At 49.6% G+C, this 21491-nt stretch overlaps 2 protein-coding genes across 2 annotated transcripts in view; one reads left to right on the forward strand and one right to left on the reverse strand.

Annotated features, from left to right (window-relative positions):
- wdr59 (WD repeat domain 59) overlaps positions 1-9814 on the forward strand; it is a 71440-nt gene extending 61626 nt beyond the window's left edge. Inside the window, exon 26 of the mRNA XM_072379782.1 lies at positions 9799-9814. The gene's annotated coding sequence lies outside the window, so the exon portion shown is untranslated. The remainder of the gene's footprint in view (positions 1-9798) is intronic.
- gpatch1 (G patch domain containing 1) lies at positions 3124-20656 on the reverse strand. The gene is made up of 20 exons (XM_072379784.1): positions 20567-20656; positions 17977-18111; positions 17535-17620; positions 14878-15038; positions 14429-14526; positions 14067-14125; positions 13711-13956; positions 13486-13633; positions 12062-12141; positions 11767-11983; positions 9884-10201; positions 8699-8877; positions 8494-8621; positions 8334-8422; positions 7630-7865; positions 7317-7563; positions 6739-6819; positions 5979-6085; positions 5777-5910; positions 3124-3256 (listed from the first exon to the last, which is right to left on the reverse strand). Exons 1-20 carry the CDS (start codon positions 20634-20636, stop codon positions 3223-3225), a joined length of 2853 nt encoding a protein of 950 aa, XP_072235885.1. The 5' UTR covers positions 20637-20656; the 3' UTR covers positions 3124-3222.
- Positions 20657-21491: the final 835 nt, after the last annotated feature.

Raw genomic sequence — 21491 nt, forward strand, 5'->3', positions numbered from 1 at the left:
AAATTTATTACTGTAATCTGATTACTTTTAAAATATTACTGTAATCTTATTACTTTTTAAAAATGTTACTGTAATCTGATTACTTTAAAAAATATTACTGTAATCTGATTACTTTTAAAAATATTACTGTAATCTGATTACTTAAAAATTTATTACTGTAATCTGATTACTTTTTAAAGATTACTGTAATCTGATTACTTTTGAAAATATTACTGTAATCTGATTACTTAAAAAATTATTACTGTAATCTGATTACTTTTTCAAAGATTACTGTAATCTGATTACTTTTTAAAATTATTACTGTAATCTGATTACTTTTTAAAGATTACTGTAATCTGATTACTTCCTGCATGAAAATGTTTCATATTTTCAACACTGGGATTTCTGTTGTGTTAAAATGTAGTTGGAATTTTTCCTTACTGACCGAGTTAAGAAGTTTCAGCCTGGATTTATCTGCGAGCCAGATACAGTCATGAAAAGAGCTGCATCTGGAAGGCCAACGATCTTTAGCTGCGCTCTGATTGGTCGGTCTATACTCTCACTCTGATTGGCTGATCTTTAGTACAAGAAGTGCAGGAAGACTTGTTGAGCTTTTTTCAGTAGTTGTTTCTACGTCATCACTGATATGTTTTCAGCCCAGTAACTCTGCTGGGTGTCCTGAAAACGGTCGCTGCGTTGGCCGGGAATCGAACTCCGGTCAACTGCTTGGAAGGCAGCTAAACTCACCACTATACCACCAACGCTGTGGTGCAACACATCTGGCCCATCTGGAGTGAGTCCGACAGCTCAGTGCTTCAGGGTCAGCTGCGGTCACATCATACTTCACACCAGAGGTCCGCCAGACAGCTTCGTGTGACTCTGTGGCGCAATGGTAGCGCGTCTGACTCCAGAGCAGAAGGTTGGGAGTTCAAATCAGATCGGCGCCTTGATTATTTCCTGAGACCTGCAGCTGATTCTGTGACGCAGTGGTTCAGTAATACTTCTTTGTAGGGAAACACACTTCTGTGTGTGAGAAGCTTTGTGGCTGAGCAGGAAGATGTTGCATGGGTGGCTGCGCTAAATATTCTTTCAGCAGATGTTCATCAGCAGACAGATGTTAACCTACGCAACATCAGCCACTATCAAGTGTTTCATAGACTTATTACAGTAATAAGGTGAGAGTGAACAGAGTAAAGGAATGTGATTACTTTAAAAAGATTACTGTAATGTGATTACTTTAAAATATTATTGTAATCTGATTACTTTTAAAAATATTACTGTAATCTGATTACTTTAAAAATATTACTGTAATCTGATTACTTTAAAAAGATTACTGTAATGTGATTACTTTAAAATATTATTGTAATCTGATTACTTTTAAAAATATTACTGTAATCTGATTACTTTTAAAAATTATTATTGTAATCTGATTACTTTTAAAAATATTACTGTAATCTGATTACTTTAAAAATTATTATTGTAATCTGATTACTTTTAAAAATTATTACTGTAATCTGATTACTTTTAAAAATTATTACTGTAATCTGATTACTTTTAAAATATTACTGTAATCTGATTACTTTAAAAATATTACTGTAATCTGATTACTTTTAAAAATATTACTGTAATCTGATTACTTTTTAAAAATATTACTGTAATCTGATTACTTTTAAAAATATTACTGTAATCTGATTACTTTTTAAAAATATTACTGTAATCTGATTACTTTTAAAAATATTACTGTAATCTGATTACTTAAAAAAATTATTGCTGTAATCTGATTACTTTTTCAAAGATTACTGTAATCTGATTACTTTTTAAAAATATTACTGTAATCTGATTACTTTTAAAAATATTACTGTAATCTGATTACTTAAAAAAATTATTGCTGTAATCTGATTACTTTTTCAAAGATTACTGTAATCTGATTACTTTTTAAAATTATTACTGTAATCTGATTACTTTTTAAAGATTACTGTAATCTGATTACTTCCTGCATGAAAATGTTTCATATTTTCAACACTGGGATTTCTGTTGTGTTAAAATGTAGTTGGAATTTTTCCTTACTGACCGAGTTAAGAAGTTTCAGCCTGGATTTATCTGCGAGCCAGATACAGTCATGAGAAGAGCTGCATCTGGAAGGCCAACGATCTTTAGCTGCGCTCTGATTGGTCGGTCTATACTCTCACTCTGATTGGCTGATCTTTAGTACAAGAAGTGCAGGAAGACTTGTTGAGCTTTTTTCAGTAGTTGTTTCTAAGTCATCACTGATATGCTTCCAGCCCAGTAACTCTGCTGGGTGTCCTGAAAACGGTCGCTGCGTTGGCCGGGAATCGAACTCCGGTCAACTGCTTGGAAGGCAGCTAAGCTCACCACTATACCACCAACGCTGTGGTGCAACACATCTGGCCCATCTGGAGTGAGTCCGACAGCTAAGTGCTTCAGGGTCAGCTGCGGTCACATCATACTTCACACCAGAGGTCCGCCGGACAGCTTCGTGTGACTCTGTGGCGCAATGGTAGCGCGTCTGACTCCAGATCAGAAGGTTGGGAGTTCAAATCAGATCGGCGCCTTGATTATTTCCTGAGACCTGCAGCTGATTCTGTGACGCAGTGGTTCAGTAATACTTATTTGTATGGAAACACACTTCTGTGTGTGAGAAGCTTTGTGGCTGAGCAGGAAGATGTTGCATGGGTGGCTGCGCTAAATATTCTTTCAGCAGATGTTCATCAGCAGACAGATGTTAACCTACGCAACATTACAAAAAACATTACTGTAATCCGATTACTTAAAAAAAAAGATTACTGTAATCTGATTACTTCCTGCATGAAAATGTTTCATATTTTCAACGTTATTTTCAACACTGGGATTTCTGTTGTGTCCCCCCCCCCCCCGTAAACATCCAGGGGTGTGATGCTGGCATGTGATTGGATAATAATGACGCAGCGGTGTGTCACTATGACTGGAGCTATGCCAGTGGGAAGATGACACGCTGCTCATGGACCTTTTATTTTTACAGGAAAAGTGAAAATGGTGAAGGAGGTCCATTCTCCCCCACTCTGCGGTTCCATCAGAACTCCCCCCTCCTCTATAAAGTCAGGATCATTTTCCAAACACCTGAAGAGTAAAACACCAACACAGCCCTGAAGGATGAAGCTTTTATTTGATCCTTTAATAAATTCACTGCAGTAAAATGAACCAAGATCAGCTGACTGGGTCCTCACAGAGGACGAAGGTTCTGGTTCACCAGGCCTGACGGGACGGGACGCTCTTCAGTCTGAAAGGACACACAGATGACCCAAAGTCAGACATTTCAACAGAAACAAACCACATGATGAGTCAAAAGCAAGAAGCTGAGCTTCAACTGTGAAACCGGAACGCTAAACCCAGAATCCTACAAAGACTCCAAAAGTTACATCTGGTTCTGAGTGACAGGCAATACGAGTCCAACTGGTATCTTTAATAGGCTGGAACACCCTGCAATGATGGACTGGATGTGGTGAAATGGGAGGAATCCACGCCTCTATTTACAGGACAGATGCCGGCCAGGATCACACTGGAACCGGTCAGGATCACACTGGATCCGTCAGGATCACTCTGGAACCGGTCAGGATCACACTGGAACCGGTCAGGATCACACTGGATCCGTCAGGATCACTCTGGAACCGGTCAGGATCACACTGGAACCGGTCAGGATCACTCTGGAACCGGTCAGGATCACACTGGAACCGGTCAGGATCACACTGGATCCGTCAGGATCACTCTGGAACCGGTCAGGATCACACTGGAACCGGTCAGGATCACTCTGGATCCGGTCAGGATCACTCTGGATCCGGTCAGGATCACTCTGGAACCGGTCAGGATCACACTGGATCCGGTCAGGATCACACTGGAACCGGTCAGGATCACTCTGGATCCGGTCAGGATCACACTGGAACCGGTCAGGATCACACTGGATCCGTCAGGATCACTCTGGAACCGGTCAGGATCACACTGGAACCGGTCAGGATCACTCTGGAACCGGTCAGGATCACACTGGAACCGGTCAGGATCACACTGGATCGGTCAGGATCACACTGGAACCGGTCAGGATCACTCTGGAACCGGTCAGGATCACACTGGAACCGGTCAGGATCACACTGGATCCGTCAGGATCACTCTGGAACCGGTCAGGATCACACTGGAACCGGTCAGGATCACTCTGGAACCGGTCAGGATCACTCTGGAACCGGTCAGGATCACTCTGGATCCGGTCAGGATCACACTGGAACCGGTCAGGATCACACTGGATCCGGTCAGGATCACACTGGAACCGGTCAGGATCACTCTGGATCCGGTCAGGATCACTCTGGAACCGGTCAGGATCACACTGGAACCGGTCAGGATCACACTGGATCCGGTCAGGATCACTCTGGAACCGGTCAGGATCACACTGGAACCGGTCAGGATCACACTGGATCCGTCAGGATCACTCTGGATCCGGTCAGGATCACACTGAAAGCACCAACCAATGATCCGTCAGAGAAGTTGGAGCACGCCGATCAGTAAATCTCAGAATCCGCTGCATGCAGGATCAATAACTTGTGCTCCATTCAGACTCGATCTCACCAGAACAGAACCAGAACACGCACCGACTGAACTGAACTCCTCCCTGCAGCAGACACGTTTTAGCCCCCCTGAACTGCAGGAACCGGCTGATTATTAGTCCTGATTGGGTTTATTGGTTGGGTTCTGATGATCAGAACTCTGCTGAAGCATAATTTGGGTTCTGTGGAAACTATATTGAACTATTTCTTACTTTGCTTGTTTTATGCTTTTGATTGAAACCAGAGAATGAACTGAAGAAGCTAAACTCCCTTTAATTCCCCCGTCTGACCCCCAGCATCCCTCCTGGGATTACTTATTACTCTCATGTCTTTCTAACGGAACCTTTCCAGTCACTGAATAACTTTTTAATATCACAACAAATCACAACAAATGCCGTCTCAAAGCACTTAATTCCATGGTGGCTTAGCTAAGGAAACCAACAGAATCAATCCTGATCCTGATCCTTTTCTCCGTCCTGCACAAGACGACGGCTCAGCTGAGCTGTGGCGTCCCACAGGGCTCAGTCCTCGGCCCCCTGCTGTTCTGTGTTTATGAGCCTTTTATTCGCCGGCTCACTGAAGATTTAAGGACTGTTGACACATGATGATAAATCCCACAGATCCCAGCAGCCTTGTGCACGTGGACATCTTCTCTTCTTTAAATCGTCAAAGTCAAAGCGAACTTTATTGTCAATCAAGCTTTACAACAGCACATTGCAAGCAGACTGAAATTGTGTTTATCTAACTCCAAATGTGCACGAGTTAAAATCATGCAACACTGAGGCAGGAGCTCATCGGTGCAGGACTATCCAGTCAGTGCTGGTTCTGCCAGAGTAACTGATGGAGCTCCACAGGGTCCATGCTGGGCCAGTTTCACTCCGATGCTACAGTGAAGTCCACTTTGAGTGGTTTAAAATGAGTTCTGAATGCCAACAAATCCAAACTCATAACGTTCTGACATCCTGAATCCTGTCAGAACTCAAGGTTCAGTCAAAGATTTCAGTCTTCATGCAGCAGCTGGAGCCTGAAGGCAGCCTCAGAGGTGGCTCCGCCCTCAACTGACCTGCTGATCTGAGCTGTTTTAAAGCTGAAGGTGATCATCATCTGAAGTTCTAATAATGTTCTGGTTCTGATCGCCTTCCTGCTGCAACAAACCGGAGATGAAATACATCCCAGTGAGCTTCATGGTGAGCGTTTCTGTGACCTCTGACCTTTTCAGCAGCTTGTCCAGGGACACCCCTGCGCCTGCTTCGTCTTCATCGCTGACCTCCGAGCTGCTGCCCGACTCCTTATTCTTCTTCTTCTGCTGCTTGCCTTTATGTTTGTGCTTCTTCTGCTTTTTCCTCTGCTCAGAAAAAAAAAGGAGAATCAGTTTCTGTGTGAGGAAGCAGCTGTTTGCTGCATCGTTCCTACCTTCTTCTCCTTCTTGTGTTTGTGCTGCTTCTTGTCCTTGTGCTTCTTCTCTTTGCTCCTCCTGCTGGGTTTCTCCTCCTGGTCGGGGGGGCAGATGGAGGCGGAGCCTGAACAGGGGAACAACATGCACCCGTTTACAGATGTGAACACATGACTGGTGCCAGGTTCAGTTTTAAACTAAGACTGATCTGGACCCAACAGAACCGGCTGACTACAGACCTACTCCTGCCTTTTTTATTCTAATAAAGGAGAGAGGTCAGAACTCAGAGCTCACAGCTGGGTTCGATCCAGTGGACCACCATCAAAGTTCTGCCCTAAAACATCATCATAACTCCTGTAAGTCAGAACCTGAAGGCGCCACATTGGGTCCATTTCTGTTCCCACTTTTCTCTTCTTTTCCCTCCTTTGTTGTTCAGTTTCATTTCATTTTGGTACCATAAAAACATTTATTCATTTCAGATTGTGGCCATTTCAGGCCTCCATGTATTCTCGGGTCACAGATGGTTCCCCTGGTAGAAGCTTAAAGAAACCAGCCAACCAGGCAGGACTTCCTTCAGAACCTATCGTTCACAGTTCCCGCAGCCCGGAGCTGTGTGACCGGGTCAGCACCAGAACCATCTGCTCCAGAGGAACCTCAACGTCTCTGGGTTAAAGTAACGGTTAGTTCCACATGCAGGCTGTGAACTGACAGCATGAATGAAAGTGTAACAGAGCTGTGAACAGAACAGCTGTGGCCCGGTTCTGTTGCAGGGACACTCACCGACAGCAGCTGAAGGAGGCGGCAGCTTCGGACCAAACTCCTCCTCCTCCTGCTTGGACGTCTGGGAGGAACCGGCCGCTTCTGAAGGAACAGAAATGGGTCAAATCACTCAGAGGTGGAGGAACAGCGGGTCGGTCACAGCGGGTCGGTCACAGCGGGTCGGTCACAGCGGGTCAGTACCAGCGGGTCGGTCTCAGCGGGTCAGTAACAGCGGGTCGGTCACAGCGGGTCAGTCTCAGCGGGTCGGTCTCAGCGGGTCGGTCTCAGCGGGTCGGTCTCAGCGGGTCAGTCTCAGCGGGTCAGTCTCAGCGGGTCAGTAACAGCGGGTCAGTACCAGCAGGTCAGTCTCAACGGGTCGGTCTCAGCGGGTCAGTCTCAGCGGGTCAGTAACAGCGGGTCAGTACCAGCAGGTCAGTAACAGCGGGTCGGTCTCAGCGGGTCAGTACCAGCGGGTCGGTCTCAGCGGGTCAGTCTCAGCGGGTCAGTCTCAGCGGGTCAGTCTCAGCGGGTCGGTCTCAGCGGGTCAGTAACAGCGGGTCGGTCTCAGCGGGTCGGTCTCAGCGGGTCGGTCTCAGCACCTGTGGGCTGGGTGGATGGGACGGCTGAGGAGGTGGTGATGCTGAAGAGGTTCACAGGCTGCGACTCCACTTTTCCTTCCTCCTCCTCCTCCTCCTCCTCCTCCTCCTCGCTCTCTCCCTCTGACGAGGACTTCTCGGAGGAGCTGGCGAAGATGGCTTTGAACAGGTCCATGGGAGGCCTGCTCTCCTCCTCCTCTTCATCGCTGTCCGTCTTCTTCTCTGAGTTCTGCTGATCTGCCGACTTCCCCTGAAGAAGGATGAGAGGATTAGATTCAGTCACTCGGTCGGATCGGCTCTGCTTCCCGACACAGACCTCAGCTTTGCTGGTTGTCTGACTGCTGATGGAGGCCGGTAACCCCGGTAACCCGGGTAACCCCGGTAACCCGGGTAACCCGGGTAACCCGGGTAACGCAGGTGCAGAGGTCTGATCCGGTTTGGTCTCAGTTTGGTTCCGTGCAGCGCTGAGCAGCTCGCTCAGTGGATCAGAGTTCTTCTCCTTCTGCTTTGAAACATCCCACCTCGATTTCTTTCCTGACTCCGGTGGAGGAGCTGAGGAGGAGAAGAAGAAGAAGGAGGAGGAGAAGAAGAAGAAGGAGGAGGAGAAGAAGAAGAAGGAGGAGGAGGAGAAGAAGGAGGAGGAGGAGGAGAAGAAGAAGGAGGAGAAGAAGGAGAAGAAGAAGGAGGAGAAGAAGGAGGAGGAGAAGAAGAAGAAGGAGGAGGAGAAGAAGAAGAAGAAGGAGGAGGAGGAGAAGAAGAAGAAGAAGGAGGAAGAGAAGAAGAAGAGTGTTTTATCCAGAAAGAAAACCAAACATTTGACTTCCTGCTGAAGAGTAAAACAGGATCTGAGGGACACAAACACTCTGAAGGGTCTGATCAGGCCTGTGTTCTGCTGGCTGGTTCTGGACCTGAGATCCAACCGGACCCAGACACCACGGCCGGTTTCCTCCTTGTTGCAGCTGTTTCAGGTGCAGAAGAAGAGCAGCTCGGCGCCCGCCATGCTGCCATCACTGAGCTCACCTGCTGGCTCGCTGCTCTCCGTCACAGACAGGAAGTTGAAGACTGAAAACTTGTCCCTCTTCACCTTTGGCACCCCCAGCACACCTGACCTGCAGGACCAATCAGAGTCAGAGCTCAGCTGAGGCGCCTCACACGGAGCTCAGAGTGGGCGGAGTCTTACCCGGGGAACGGGTTGGGCACGTTGAACCTCTTGCACAGCAGCTTGTCAGGGTGCCACTCCAGCGTCTCTCTGGTCAGTTTCCCAAACATCTTCATCCTGACGGCAGCCTGCTTGTCGTCCACATCGCCCTGACGACCCAGAGAGAAAACACCTGATGTTTGATGCTGAGAAAGGGGGAGGAGTCACCGCCACAGTGGCGCCCTACCTCCTGGTCCTGGCTGACCTCCACGGTGTCCTCGTCCTCCTGCTGCTTGGCTCGGGTGAAGCGTGAGGACAGCGAGGAGGAAGTGGGGCGGTACAAGATGGAGGCTCGTACAAACTCCTCCCTCTCCCTGCTGCGCTCCCACTCTGTCACGGCTGGGTCCAAACTCTGCTCCAGAGCGTCTGCGGGACATTTTACATGTGAAGGAGCGCCCTGACATCTGGAAACATCTGCAGCTGCACAGCCGGAAACATCTGCAGCTGCACAGCCGGAAACATCTGCAGCTGCACAGCCGGAAACATCTGCAGCTGCACAGCCAAACTGTCAGCCCACAGCTGGAAACATCTGCAGCAGCACAGCCGGAAACATCTGCAGCTGCACAGCCAAACTGTCAGCCCACAGCTGGAAACATCTGCAGCAGCACAGCCGGAAACATCTGCAGCTGCACAGCCGGAAACATCTGCAGCTGCACAGCTGGAAACATCTGCAGCTGCACAGCTGGAAACATCTGCAGCTGCACAGCTGGAAACATCTGCAGCTGCACAGCCGGAAACATCTGCAGCTGCACAGCTGGAAACATCTGCAGCTGCACAGCCGGAAACATCTGCAGCTGCACAGCCGGAAACATCTGCAGCTGCACAGCCGGAAACATCTGCAGCTGCACAGCCGGAAACATCTGCAGCTGCACAGCTGGAAACATCTGCAGCTGCACAGCTGGAAACATCTGCAGCTGCACAGCCGGAAACATCTGCAGCTGCACAGCTGGAAACATCTGCAGCTGCACAGCTGGAAACATCTGCAGCTGCACAGCCGGAAACATCTGCACAGCCCAACTGTCAGCCCACAGCTGGAAACATCTGCAGCCTCACAGCCAAACTGTCAGCCCACAGCTGGAAACATCTGCACAGCCAAACTGTCAGCCCACAGCTGGAAACATCTGCAGCTTCATGATTTAAACACTCAGAATAATTATATTCTATATCATCAGTAAAGATTCACAGTTTCCCAGGAAGAAGAATCTTCTTTCTGATAAACTGATAAGTTGAAGCTCTCTGAAAGCTTTACTGAGAACAGAGGGTTCACGGACTGTGATGCAGGATTAGAGGCTTTGTGTTCTGGGGTGTGAATGAGCTGAAATGAACGTGTCGTTATGGAGGAGGAAGGTGAGGAGGAGGTGCGGCGGCCTACCTTTGTCTCCCTGACGGAGGCGGTTCAGGTACAGGTCGTAGCGCGCCTGCTTGCTCGGGTTCTTCTCAAACGGTCTGAAGGTTTGTGAGGAGGCGTGGACGCCCTTCCATGCTGCCAGAGCCTCCTGCTGCTGGAGGCCGGAGGAGGGAGGTGCCACGGGAGGGTCTGGGGTGGAGCTACTCTGGGTGGAGCTACTCTGGGTGGAGCTACTCTGGGTGGAGCTACTCTGGGTGGAGCTACTCTGGGTGGAGGAGTTGCGGAGGCTCAGCAGACGCTGTCTATCTTCAGGCCTCAGCAGCTCCATGACTGAACTGGGACCTGATCAGGGATAAAAACAGGAAAGTAAGGAGAGTAAAACCAATAATTCTGTTTCATGTTTCAGTGAAACGTCCATCATCAGAACCACATTAATCCGACGGCCCCCAGAACCGAACGTTCTGCTTAAACCCTTAAAGACAGGATGTACATTGGATCTGAGTCCCGTCGGCCTCTGGTTCAGCAGGATGTGACCCGTCGGCCATGTTGTTTGTTCTCTACACATGTGTGGGAGCCTGTTTCTGCAGATGACAGCTTAGGAACAGTCATGGACCCGCTGCTGAGCTCTGAGTCAGGAGCTGAGTTTCAGGTTTTTTCCTTCCTATTACCTCCGATGAGAAATGAAACGGAGACCTCTCTTTAAGTTTTTAATCAAACACCTTCAGCGTGGTGAAGAAGGACAGAGGCCCATCTAAACATTTACACCTGAGGGAGGGGCTTTGACCTTTGGCTGCCCCCCCCCCCCAGGGAGCAGAATGCAGGATTTGGTGATAATTTGATGGCAAATGGTTAAAAACAACTGATGTGCAGACTGGGGGTTGCTGGTATTACGGTGAATCTTATGCGACAAAGATTACAGTTTATGTTTGAATTAATCTCATTATCTCGGATTATGTAACAGCATCATCAAGCGTCGTGAGCGACTGCGTCTCGCGTGAAGACGTAGCTTGGAACGAGGCATCGACAATAAAAGCATGGCGGACAGCGCTGACAGCACGTAGGACGTGTCCCCCCCCCACTAAAAGGATGGAACCTGAGGTCTGGGCATATTTTGGGTTTTTTAGGGACAACTGGTGGAGGACAATTATCCTGCAGAACATGCAAGAATAAAGGTGCTGTGAAAGGCAGTTAGACCACAGACCTACTGGCCCATCTCTGAGTTTCACCCACAGCTTTACAGACAACGGGAGGTCAGCCAGCGTCAGTTCAAGTCAGTTTTTGCTCCGTGCCGCTCAGAGTCCAGGGCACGCACAAATCCACCCAGAATTCACCTGTGCCTTCAACATCTGACCCTTCGCTAAGCCCCTCCCACAAACAGCTTCTGTCCAATCCTACCGTCGCAGCCGTAACTATGCATGAGAGGCCAGCTTTCCGCAGAAAGCAATGCGCCCAATATGCAACACGCCAAGTGTGGAAGTCCGACAGTCGATACCCAAGAAGTGTGGAGGGTGGCGTGAATTCTTCGCCTTCCCAGCCCAAGAGGGACGATAAAGCTGAACATGAACAGCTGCATTCCTCCACAATCACTGAAAGCTTATCTTGAATAACGTGGTGTGGCCTGCATCAGATATTTACGGCGTTCCCACCTGAGGCGGAGGGACAGGTTTCAGCAGCCAGTCAGGTGTAATGAGGTTAATGCTTCTGCAGCCAGGCGTGCAGCCCATAGTGAGGCTCTCACTCATATACTCACAGAACCAGGTTATGGAAATAACCTGAAGACTTCAATGTATGTTTTTTGGACATTTGTACAGCAATTGAGAATATCGCGATAATATCGTTAACCGCGATAATTTGGTCTATAACTGAGATATCGGTGCAGTGCAGACATTGAATTTACTCTCTCCTACCTTGCAGGGCATCCTCTCCCAGCAGCGTCCTCCTCTGGCCGGAGTCCAGTTGGTGCCGTCCTCCTTCTTGGGGCTCCTCCTTCACCATGTGGCCCCTGGAGGCCCTCAGGGCCTCAGCCAGCGCCGGACTGACTCCAGAAAGCCTCGATACTTGTATTTGTGGATGGAAACGATGGACCGGCCGATAATCTCTGGGCAGGTTGGGAGGAGGAAAGATCTACAGAGAAACACAGAGTGAGCGAAGCTTTCATCCAGATCCAGACAGAAACCGGTCTGAGAGTCTGAAGCTGCTCACCATCTTCTCCTTGGCTGGTCTCTGGGCCAGAGTGAACCCCTCCAGGATCTTACCCAGATACGATGCATCTCTGCTCCTCTCTGCAGACAGAAATACAACCAGCACACGTTACGTCATCATGGACCTGTCTCTCTGACTGTATGACATCATCGCAAACCTGTCTCTCTGACTGTATGACATCATCACAAACCTGTCTCTCTGACTGTGTGACATCATCACAAACCTGTCTCTCTGACTGTGTGACATCATCACAAACCTGTCTCTCTGACTGTGTGACATCATCACAAACCTGTCTCTCTGTGTGACATCATCACAAACCTGAAAAAACTTTTTAAAAGAAGCAGCAACATGTCCGAGGAACTGACTTCCCTCCAAAGATGATCTCTAAATAACATAAAAATTAAAATCTGACGGAGTGATTGTAGATCTGCATCGAAGTTCAGTTTTTGGCCATATTGCTCAGCCTCAGTTTAGTTCATTATATGTGCGGCTCGGCTTTAACATTCAGGTCAGAGCAGGACCGACAGGACAGAACCTGGCAGCTGGCTGTTCACGGTCGCTGCAGAAGAAACTAAACATCCTTTGAGTCAATGTTAGCTACAAAGAGCTTAATGGAGCGGCTCCATCTACTTGAATGCTCTCCCAAAGGCTTCTGTCCCAACTGGGTCCCTCCGTTGGTCCCAGGATTGTCGTCTAGCAGCTCCTACACCACGCCTAAGACAATCCAAACTCTGTTCATGTGTCGTCCCACGATGGTGGAATGACCTACCGAGCGCTACCAGAACAGGGGCGTCCCTGTCTATCTTCAAGAAGCTCCTGAAAACCCAGCTCTTCAGAGAGCATCTCCTATCCCAGCACTTACCTTGTACTTCCCTCCCCCCTCTATCTCTGCACTTTATCTTTCTGCTCTTCCTTCTATGCCTGCACCCTATCTCTACTCTGTCCCCTCTGACAGAGTCGGACTCCTGGGTTCCTTCTATGGAGCTTATTGTTAGCTTATTGTTAGCTTTTTATAAAGCTGTTATATCTTCATTTTGGATAAAAGCGTCTGATAAATACAGAAACAGTTTGGACCCTGCTGTTTTCACACAGAACAGGAAGAAAAATCCAGGTGAAACTCACATGAAGTCGCATCAGGTGAGTTCTGAGCAGATCTGATCTAAACACAGAGTTTAATCTGTGATCGGATCACAGCTTCCAGTGGAAGCAGAACCATGTTACAGCTGATCCTGGTGCAGAGAACGTGTCTGATGGACCCATCTTCTGACCCACAGTTTCCCTCTTTCCTAACTTCCCTGGAGACAGTTTCTGTCTTTAAACTCTTGGACTCTCTCTGGGCCAGATTTTCGTTACCAAAGACACATCATTGCTGTGCCCCCCCCAGACTTTCCAGGACTCTCCAGGTGCTTTCTAGGTCGTGTTACCCGTCTTCTTGGTGTACTGCTGTGGCGCCGTCCAGCCGTAGAGGCCGTCTCCGGGCTCCTCTCCTCCCAGCACAGTGTCGTACCTGGACATCGAGTCTCTGTGGTACACGTCTTCGTCGTCATCCTCCAGCGCCCCCACGCCAAAGGCCTGCAGGTCAAAGGTCAGCAGCAGCCTGTCAGAGATGAGCGGATTTGTCTTGGAACTGTACGGACCGTAACTCCCACCTGTCCAGCGACTCCTCCTCTCTTCAAGCTGGTCCGTCTGTCTCCAAACAGCCGACTCCTTGCTTCGGACTGCGGCCGGAAAAGATCGATGTGTTCGGCTGCGCCGCGGCCCAGCAGCGCCAGGCCCGGGTCCAGACCGCGGTACCCCAGACCCTGAACCCCCAGCTTCGGGTTGAAGTCGACCGGAGTCACGTCTTTTGGAGCGAACATCACATTCTCTGGAGCAAACTCCTCTTGGTCTTCGTCCTGATCAGGAAATAAAAGAGACAAATAACAGAGAAAAACTTGAGCTGCGTTCGGACCAACAGATCCGGTTCAGATCCACTTCTGTCCAGACTGTGACCAGTGTGTCTCACCGCTGAGTCCTCCGAACCAGCAGGGGGCAGCACACAGCCGTAGGCTCTTGTTCCACCGTCTGTGTAAAGGACCAAGAGGTTAATGTTTAAAACTGATGTCAAACTTACAGGAGTCCACTTTATCACTAATATAATTCCACTCCAGTTCCTGCAGATCTGCTCTGCAGTCTGAGGAAGGACAGATGAGCACTTTGGTTCTGATGGAGCACAAACTTCCAGATAATCCAGCTCTGACCTGAACCTGCCATCATGGCACAGAACAGAAGCACACTGCCACCATCAGGTCACCCTGACAGTTACAGCATGTTCCTCAGGATATCTGAAGGTTTGACACCAGAACTTTTAGGGTTCTGAAAAGTTACCCGTCTGCTGTCTGCCAGCTTTCCTCTTCACACGAGGCCCGACGCCCTGACCTTCCTTCCACCCCATCCTCGTCAGCAGCTCCACCCCGATGGATGACCTGAGAGACGAAACAGACCACCTGAGAGAAGGTTCTGTCCAAAGCAGCAGACAGAAACATTAACACAGAAAGTGTTTCTTCAGAGTTAAAGAAATCCAAATCCAGACGCGCTGCAGCCTTCAAACACTCAGCAGATTAAACAGCAGTGACCTGCTGCCTCTGGAGTCTGAGAGACACCATGGGCCCGGCCCGGCGTGTTCAGAACCTTCCTCTGGGAGCAGCAGCCATGATATTTAATTTCATTCAGTTATAAAAATGCTTTCTCAGCTGATGGTGCATCAGCTCCATAAAACTAAGCAGAAAAGGGAATAATCAGTACAGCAAACATTGTATTAAGGTGGCAGGTGTTACCTGGCAGGTGCGATCAGCTCTTCCAGCAGCAGGTCTCCAGGGATCAGAGCTGCCTGGGCACTGACGGCTCGCGCCTTCTCTGCGGTCTCATCTCTGCGGCTGGACGAGAACTCCTGACTGGTGGTGATTTCTCTGGGAGCGATGCCGTGCTCGCCGAAATCCTGGAACAGAGCAACCGTCAGCTCCAGCTCTGGTTCTTACACTCCCCCACCTGACCTGACCCACTCCAGACCTCCACTCCATCATCTGACCCACTCCATCATCTGACCCACTCCAGACCTCCACTCCCTGACCTGACCCACTCCAGACCTCCACTGCCCCATCTGACCCACTCCAGACCTCCACTCCCTGACCTGACCCACTCCAGACCTCCACTCCCTGACCTGACCCACTCCAGACCTCCACTGCCTGATCTGACCCACTCCAGACCTCCACTGCCCCATCTGACCCACTCCAGACCTCCACTGCCTGACCTGACCCACTCCAGACCTCCACTCCCTGACCTGACCCACTCCAGACCTCCACTCCATCATCTGACCCACTCCAGACCTCCACTGCCTGATCTGACCCACTCCAGACCTCCACTCCCTGACCTGACCCACTCCAGACCTCCACTCCATCATCTGACCCACTCCAGACCTCCACTGCCTGATCTGACCCACTCCAGACCTCCACTCCATCATCTGACCCACTCCAGACCTCCACTCCATCATCTGACCCACTCCAGACCTCCACTGCCCCATCTGACCCACTCCAGACCTCCACTCCCTGACCTGACCCACTCCAGACCTCCACTCCCTGACCTGACCCACTCCAGACCTCCACTCCATCATCTGACCCACTCCAGACCTCCACTCCCTGATCTGACCCACTCCAGACCTCCACTGCCCCATCTGACCCACTCCAGACCTCCACTCCCTGACCTGACCCACTCCAGACCTCCACTCCATCATCTGACCCACTCCAGACCTCCACTCCATCATCTGACCCACTCCAGACCTCCACTGCCCCATCTGACCCACTCCAGACCTCCACTCCCTGACCTGACCCACTCCAGACCTCCACTCCCTGACCTGACCCACTCCAGACCTCCACTCCATCATCTGACCCACTCCAGACCTCCACTCCATCATCTGACCCACTGCCTGATCTGACCCACTCCAGACCTCCACTCCCTGACCTGACCCACTCCAGACCTCCACTCCATCATCTGACCCACTCCAGACCTCCACTCCATCATCTGACCCACTGCCTGATCTGACCCACTCCAGACCTCCACTCCATCATCTGACCCACTCCAGACCTCCACTCCCTGACCTGACCCACTCCAGACCTCCACTGCCCCATCTGACCCACTCCAGACCTCCACTCCATCATCTGACCCACTCCAGACCTCCACTCCATCATCTGACCCACTCCAGACCTCCACTCCCTGACCTGACCCACTCCAGACCTCCACTCCCTGATCTGACCCACTCCAGACCTCCACTCCCTGATCTGACCCACTGCCTGATCTGACCCACTCCAGACCTCCACTCCATCATCTGACCCACTCCAGACCTCCACTCCATCATCTGACCCACTCCAGACCTCCACTCCCTGATCTGACCCACTCCAGACCTCCACTCCATCATCTGACCCACTCCAGACCTCCACTGCCTGATCTGACCCACTCCAGACCTCCACTCCATCATCTGACCCACTGCCTGATCTGACCCACTCCAGACCTCCACTCCCCCACCTGACCCACTCCATCATCTGACCCACTCCATCATCTGACCCACTCCAGACCTCCACTCCCCCACCTGACCCACTCCATCATCTGACCCACTCCAGACCTCCACTCCATCATCTGACCCACTCCAGACCTCCACTCCATCATCTGACCCACTCCAGACCTCCACTCCCTGACCTGACCCACTCCAGACCTCCACTCCCTGATCTGACCCACTCCAGACCTCCACTCCCTGATCTGACCCACTCCAGACCTCCACTCCCTGATCTGACCCACTCCAGACCTCCACTCCCTGATCTGACCCACTCCAGACCTCCACTCCATCATCTGACCCACTCCAGACCTCCACTCCCTGATCTGACCCACTGCCTGATCTGACCCACTCCAGACCTCCACTCCCTGATCTGACCCACTCCAGACCTCCACTCCATCATCTGACCCACTCCAGACCTCCACTCCCTGACCTGACCCACTCCAGACCTCCACTGCCTGATCTGACCCACTCCAGACCTCCACTCCATCATCTGACCCACTGCCTGATCTGACCCACTCCAGACCTCCACTCCCCCACCTGACCCACTCCATCATCTGACCCACTCCATCATCTGACCCACTCCAGACCTCCACTCCCCCACCTGACCCACTCCATCATCTGACCCACTCCATCATCTGACCCACTCCAGACCTCCACTCCCCCACCTGACCCACTCCATCATCTGACCCACTCCATATTCTCCCTCCCTGACAGACTCATTTGAAATGATGAAAACATTTCCTTTTAAAGTTACTCATCATCTGTGGAACATAATCATGTGATTTCTTCTTGAGGCAGTTTCTTCCTCCGTTTTTTTGTCTCAGTCAAACTCAGCTAACATCTCAGAGAGCTTCAGGCACAGTTCCACTGTCCCTCTCCTCCTCATACCTCTTCGTCCATGAAGTCCTCCGGTCTGACACGATGCTTCTCAGCTTTCTGTTGCCGCGACGACACGAAGGTTGATGGGCTCCAGCCTGAAGTCACAAGAGTGAAGGATGAGAAATGGACCCGTGGCTCAAGATGAAGAAAAATCTGCCCACAGTCAGCTCTGAGCATCACTGAGTGCTGGTCTGGAGTCAGTGTGGATCCCATGGAGAGATGAACCCTCCTGAAAGCTGAATAACTGAGTTCACAGATGAATAAACGCATCACTTGGGTGGAAACACTTCCTGTTTCCACCTCCTGCTCGAGCTGAAGAGGAAAACACGTTAAATTCACGGTGAACTTTAGATTCTAAAAGTGAGAGCAGGTCTGTAGTTTCTTCTTCTTTTTTTATCTTGGACGAGTCCAAATCAAACTGAAGCTGTTGGAGAACATGAGCGACTCTGACCTTCTTTGGATCCCACAGTGTTAAAGTAACCGGCTGAGAAGCCTCCGGTGAACGCTCCGTGGAACCTGGCATACTGTCCCCTCTCATCCTTCACCGTCTGCTCGTGCAGCGGGACGGGCTTCCTCAGCGGTTCGTCTGCAAACACACAGCACAGGCTTTATCCAGCACCTACAGGCTGTTCACTTACTTTGTTCAACTCAAGCCCTTCAACTCCCCTTAGAAAAACATCCAGGCTCAACTCAGCCATCAGCAGAAGCTGCAGCTGCACACAAACCAGCCCACTTCCTCCCAAATGATCTATTATTTCCAAAAAGCTACGAGAAACACACAATAAAATGAAATAATAATATATGCAGAGAGGAACAGGGAGCAGAATTGTTGGGAAATAAATCCAAAGTTGGAATCAAAAGGTAAAAACAAAGGGGGAAAGATCAAGCGGAGCTGCAGCTGATCCCTGAGGTCAGGACCACTGATCATCATGCATGGAGCATCAAACTTTATCTGAAGTTGCAGTGAATTCTGAGAGCAGTGCATGTTGCTGGAGAAATGGAGTAAAGCTGATTAGTCCCTTTGGTTCTGGAGGGTTCCTAACAGAGAATCCACCGGAAAGCAGCTGAGAGGCAGCAAGTAACTGAATCATCTCAAGGCAAAAAAAGCAGCTTCAGAAACTGATGCAAACAGTTAAAATGGCATCAAGACACTTTGGATCTGTTCTAAACACAAAGGGTTTAAGAACTAATTATCATCGTCTGCTAAACCAAGTAATTTAATCTTCTTCAGGCAGAGACCAAAGTGTTGCTGTGGCAGGGAGAAACTGTCCGGTTATATAGTTCCTCTGGATGGGATTTCTGTGGCTCCTACAGGGAGGAACCTTGGAGTTATTTCTGACCAGGATCTGTCCTCTGACTCCATATAAAACAGGTTTCTGCCTTCTTTCACCTCCGTAATAAATCAGGACCATCCTGTCTCAGGGTGATGCAGAGAAGCTGCTCCATGCATCTGTTCCTTCAGGACTGAACTACTGTAATTCCTTATTATTGTTCTGTCCCACAGATTCTCTGAAAAGCCTCCAGCTGATCCAGAACCCTGCAGCCAGAGTTCTGATGAGAACTAACAGCAGAGATCATGTTTCTCCAGTTTTAGCTTCTCTTCATTGGCTCCCTGTTAGATTCAGAATAGAATCTAAGATTCTTCTCCTCACATATAAAGCTCTTAATGACCGAGCTCCATCACATCTTAAAGATCTCACAGTTGGATATTTCCCCAACAGAGCACTTTGCTCTCAGGCTGCAGGTTTCCTTGTAGTTCCCAGAGTTTCTAAAAGCAGAATGGGAGGCAGAGCCTTCAGTTATCAGGCCCCTAAAAGCAGAATGGGAGGCAGAGCCTTCAGTTATCAGGCCCCTAAAAGCAGAATGGGAGGCAGAGCCTTCAGTTATCAGGCCCCTAAAAGCAGAATGGGAGGCAGAGCCTTCAGTTATCAGGCCCCTAAAAGCAGAATGGGAGGCAGAGCCTTCAGTTATCAGGCCCCTAAAAGCAGAATGGGAGGCAGAGCCTTCAGTTATCAGGCCCCTAAAAGCAGAATGGGAGGCAGAGCCTTCAGTTATCAGGCCCCTAAAAGCAGAATGGGAGGCAGAGCCTTTAGTTATCAGGCCCCTAAAAGCAGAATGGGAGGCAGAGCCTTCAGTTATCAGGCCCCTCTCTGTGGAACCAGCTGCCAGTTTGGCTTCAGGAAGCAGACACCCTCTCTACCTTTAAGATCAGGCTGAAACTTTCCTTTTTGATAAAGCTTATAGTTAGGGATGGCTCAGGTGAGCCTGAAACATCCCATAGTTCTGCTGCTATAGGCCCAGCCTGCTGGGGGAGCTCCCATGATGCACCTCTCCTCCCTCCATGTACAGATGACATCATTGCTGTCATTAACTTGTGTTTCTCTCTCTCAGCAGGTATCTCTGGCCTGGTGTTACGCTGCTTGTTGTCCCCTCTTTCCTGTCCTCTCAGCCCCAGCTGGTCCAGGCAGATGGACCCTTCCTGGTTCTGGTTCTGATGCAGGTTTCTTGCAGATGGGGGCTGAGAGGACAGATGTTTTAAGTCTACCATCATTCAGCCAAAAGTATGAATCATGTGACAATTTATAAACTTTTTTTGGTAGCAGAAACTGATTTTTTGGAGGGTAAAACAGCTAAATGTGCCTTCTTCTCTGTTAACCCGTTTAAACAGAAAACATTAAAAGTGAAGCTCAATATGAGCTTTAAACAGAGTGGCAGCTGCTCATAATGTTGCCTGTCTGCTGCTCTCATTAGGATAATACAGCTCTTTTCACTCCCGTTTCACCACCGGACAGATGCTTAAAACATCCTCTCAGTTCTCCCCACAAACACCGGTGAATAGCCCGAGGAGACATGGAGCTTCATATGTTAACCATGAATGGCTGTTTCTTAAGTGGAGTCCCTCCGAGCAGCTAGCAGACTGTTAGCTTAGCCTCTGCGTTGACCCGCCGGAAGCTCCGCGGTTCGTTCCTCTCCTCCATAAAGTGACAGAAAGTGAAGCGGGGAAGAGGATCCGTCATCACAGATCATACAGTTAACTCTACCTTCCTCCAGAGGCTCCAACGGAGTGCCGTAAGTCACAAAATCCTCCTCGCTATCACTATCAGACGCCATCTTTACTATGACTACGGCAGTCGAAGAAGGACAAACTTTACGGAGGAACGTGAGGCGTTGTTTACATAAAATGAAGTGAAAAAACAGAGAAACTGCGACATCTAGCGGTAGAACAGTGTAGCTGTAGCAAAGATCATTTAACCAAAAGCACAGAAACTAAAATACTGTTGCTGAGCCCTCACTCTGATGGATCAAATAACTGCATTTATTTGTTATTTCTAATGTCCTGTGATGACGGTGTAGGGAACTGGCACAATATGAATAAATAAATGACCAAAAACATTGATTTTTTAGTATATTTATGTTGTTGAGTTTAAATGGTCTGTTTCTGAATATTAAACAAAGCTTCACTGAGATGAACACATGTGACAAAGTGAAGATTAAATGAAAAGTCAACAAACGTTTCATGTTGGTGGTGCAGAGCTCTGTCTGCAACAGGTGATCAGGGTCAGGGTCAGGCTGGTTAGGGTCAGGGTCAGGGTCAGGCTGGTTAGGGTCAGGGTCAGGCTGGTTAGGGTCAGGGTCAGGGTCAGGCTGGTTAGGGTCAGGGATAGGGTCAGGGTCAGGCTGGTTAGGGTCAGGGTCAGGTGCAGGGTCAGGGATAGAGTCAGGGTCAGGCTGGTTAGGGTCAGGGTCAGGTGCAGGGTCAGGCTGGTTAGGGTCAGGGTCAGGGTCAGGCTGTTTAGGGTCAGGGATAGGGTCAGGGTCAGGCTGGTTAGGGTCAGGGTCAGGGATAGGGTCAGGGTCAGGGTCAGGGATAGGGTCAGGGTCAGGGATAGGGTCAGGCTGGTTAGGGTCAGGGTCAGGGTCAGGGTCAGGGTCAGGCTGGTTAGGGTCAGGGTCAGGGTCAGGGAT

This window comes from Leuresthes tenuis, unplaced genomic scaffold (assembly GCF_036924035.1).
Source record: "Leuresthes tenuis unplaced genomic scaffold, fLeuTen1.0.hap1 SCAF_2, whole genome shotgun sequence".
NCBI classification, from domain to species: Eukaryota; Metazoa; Chordata; class Actinopteri; order Atheriniformes; family Atherinopsidae; genus Leuresthes; species Leuresthes tenuis.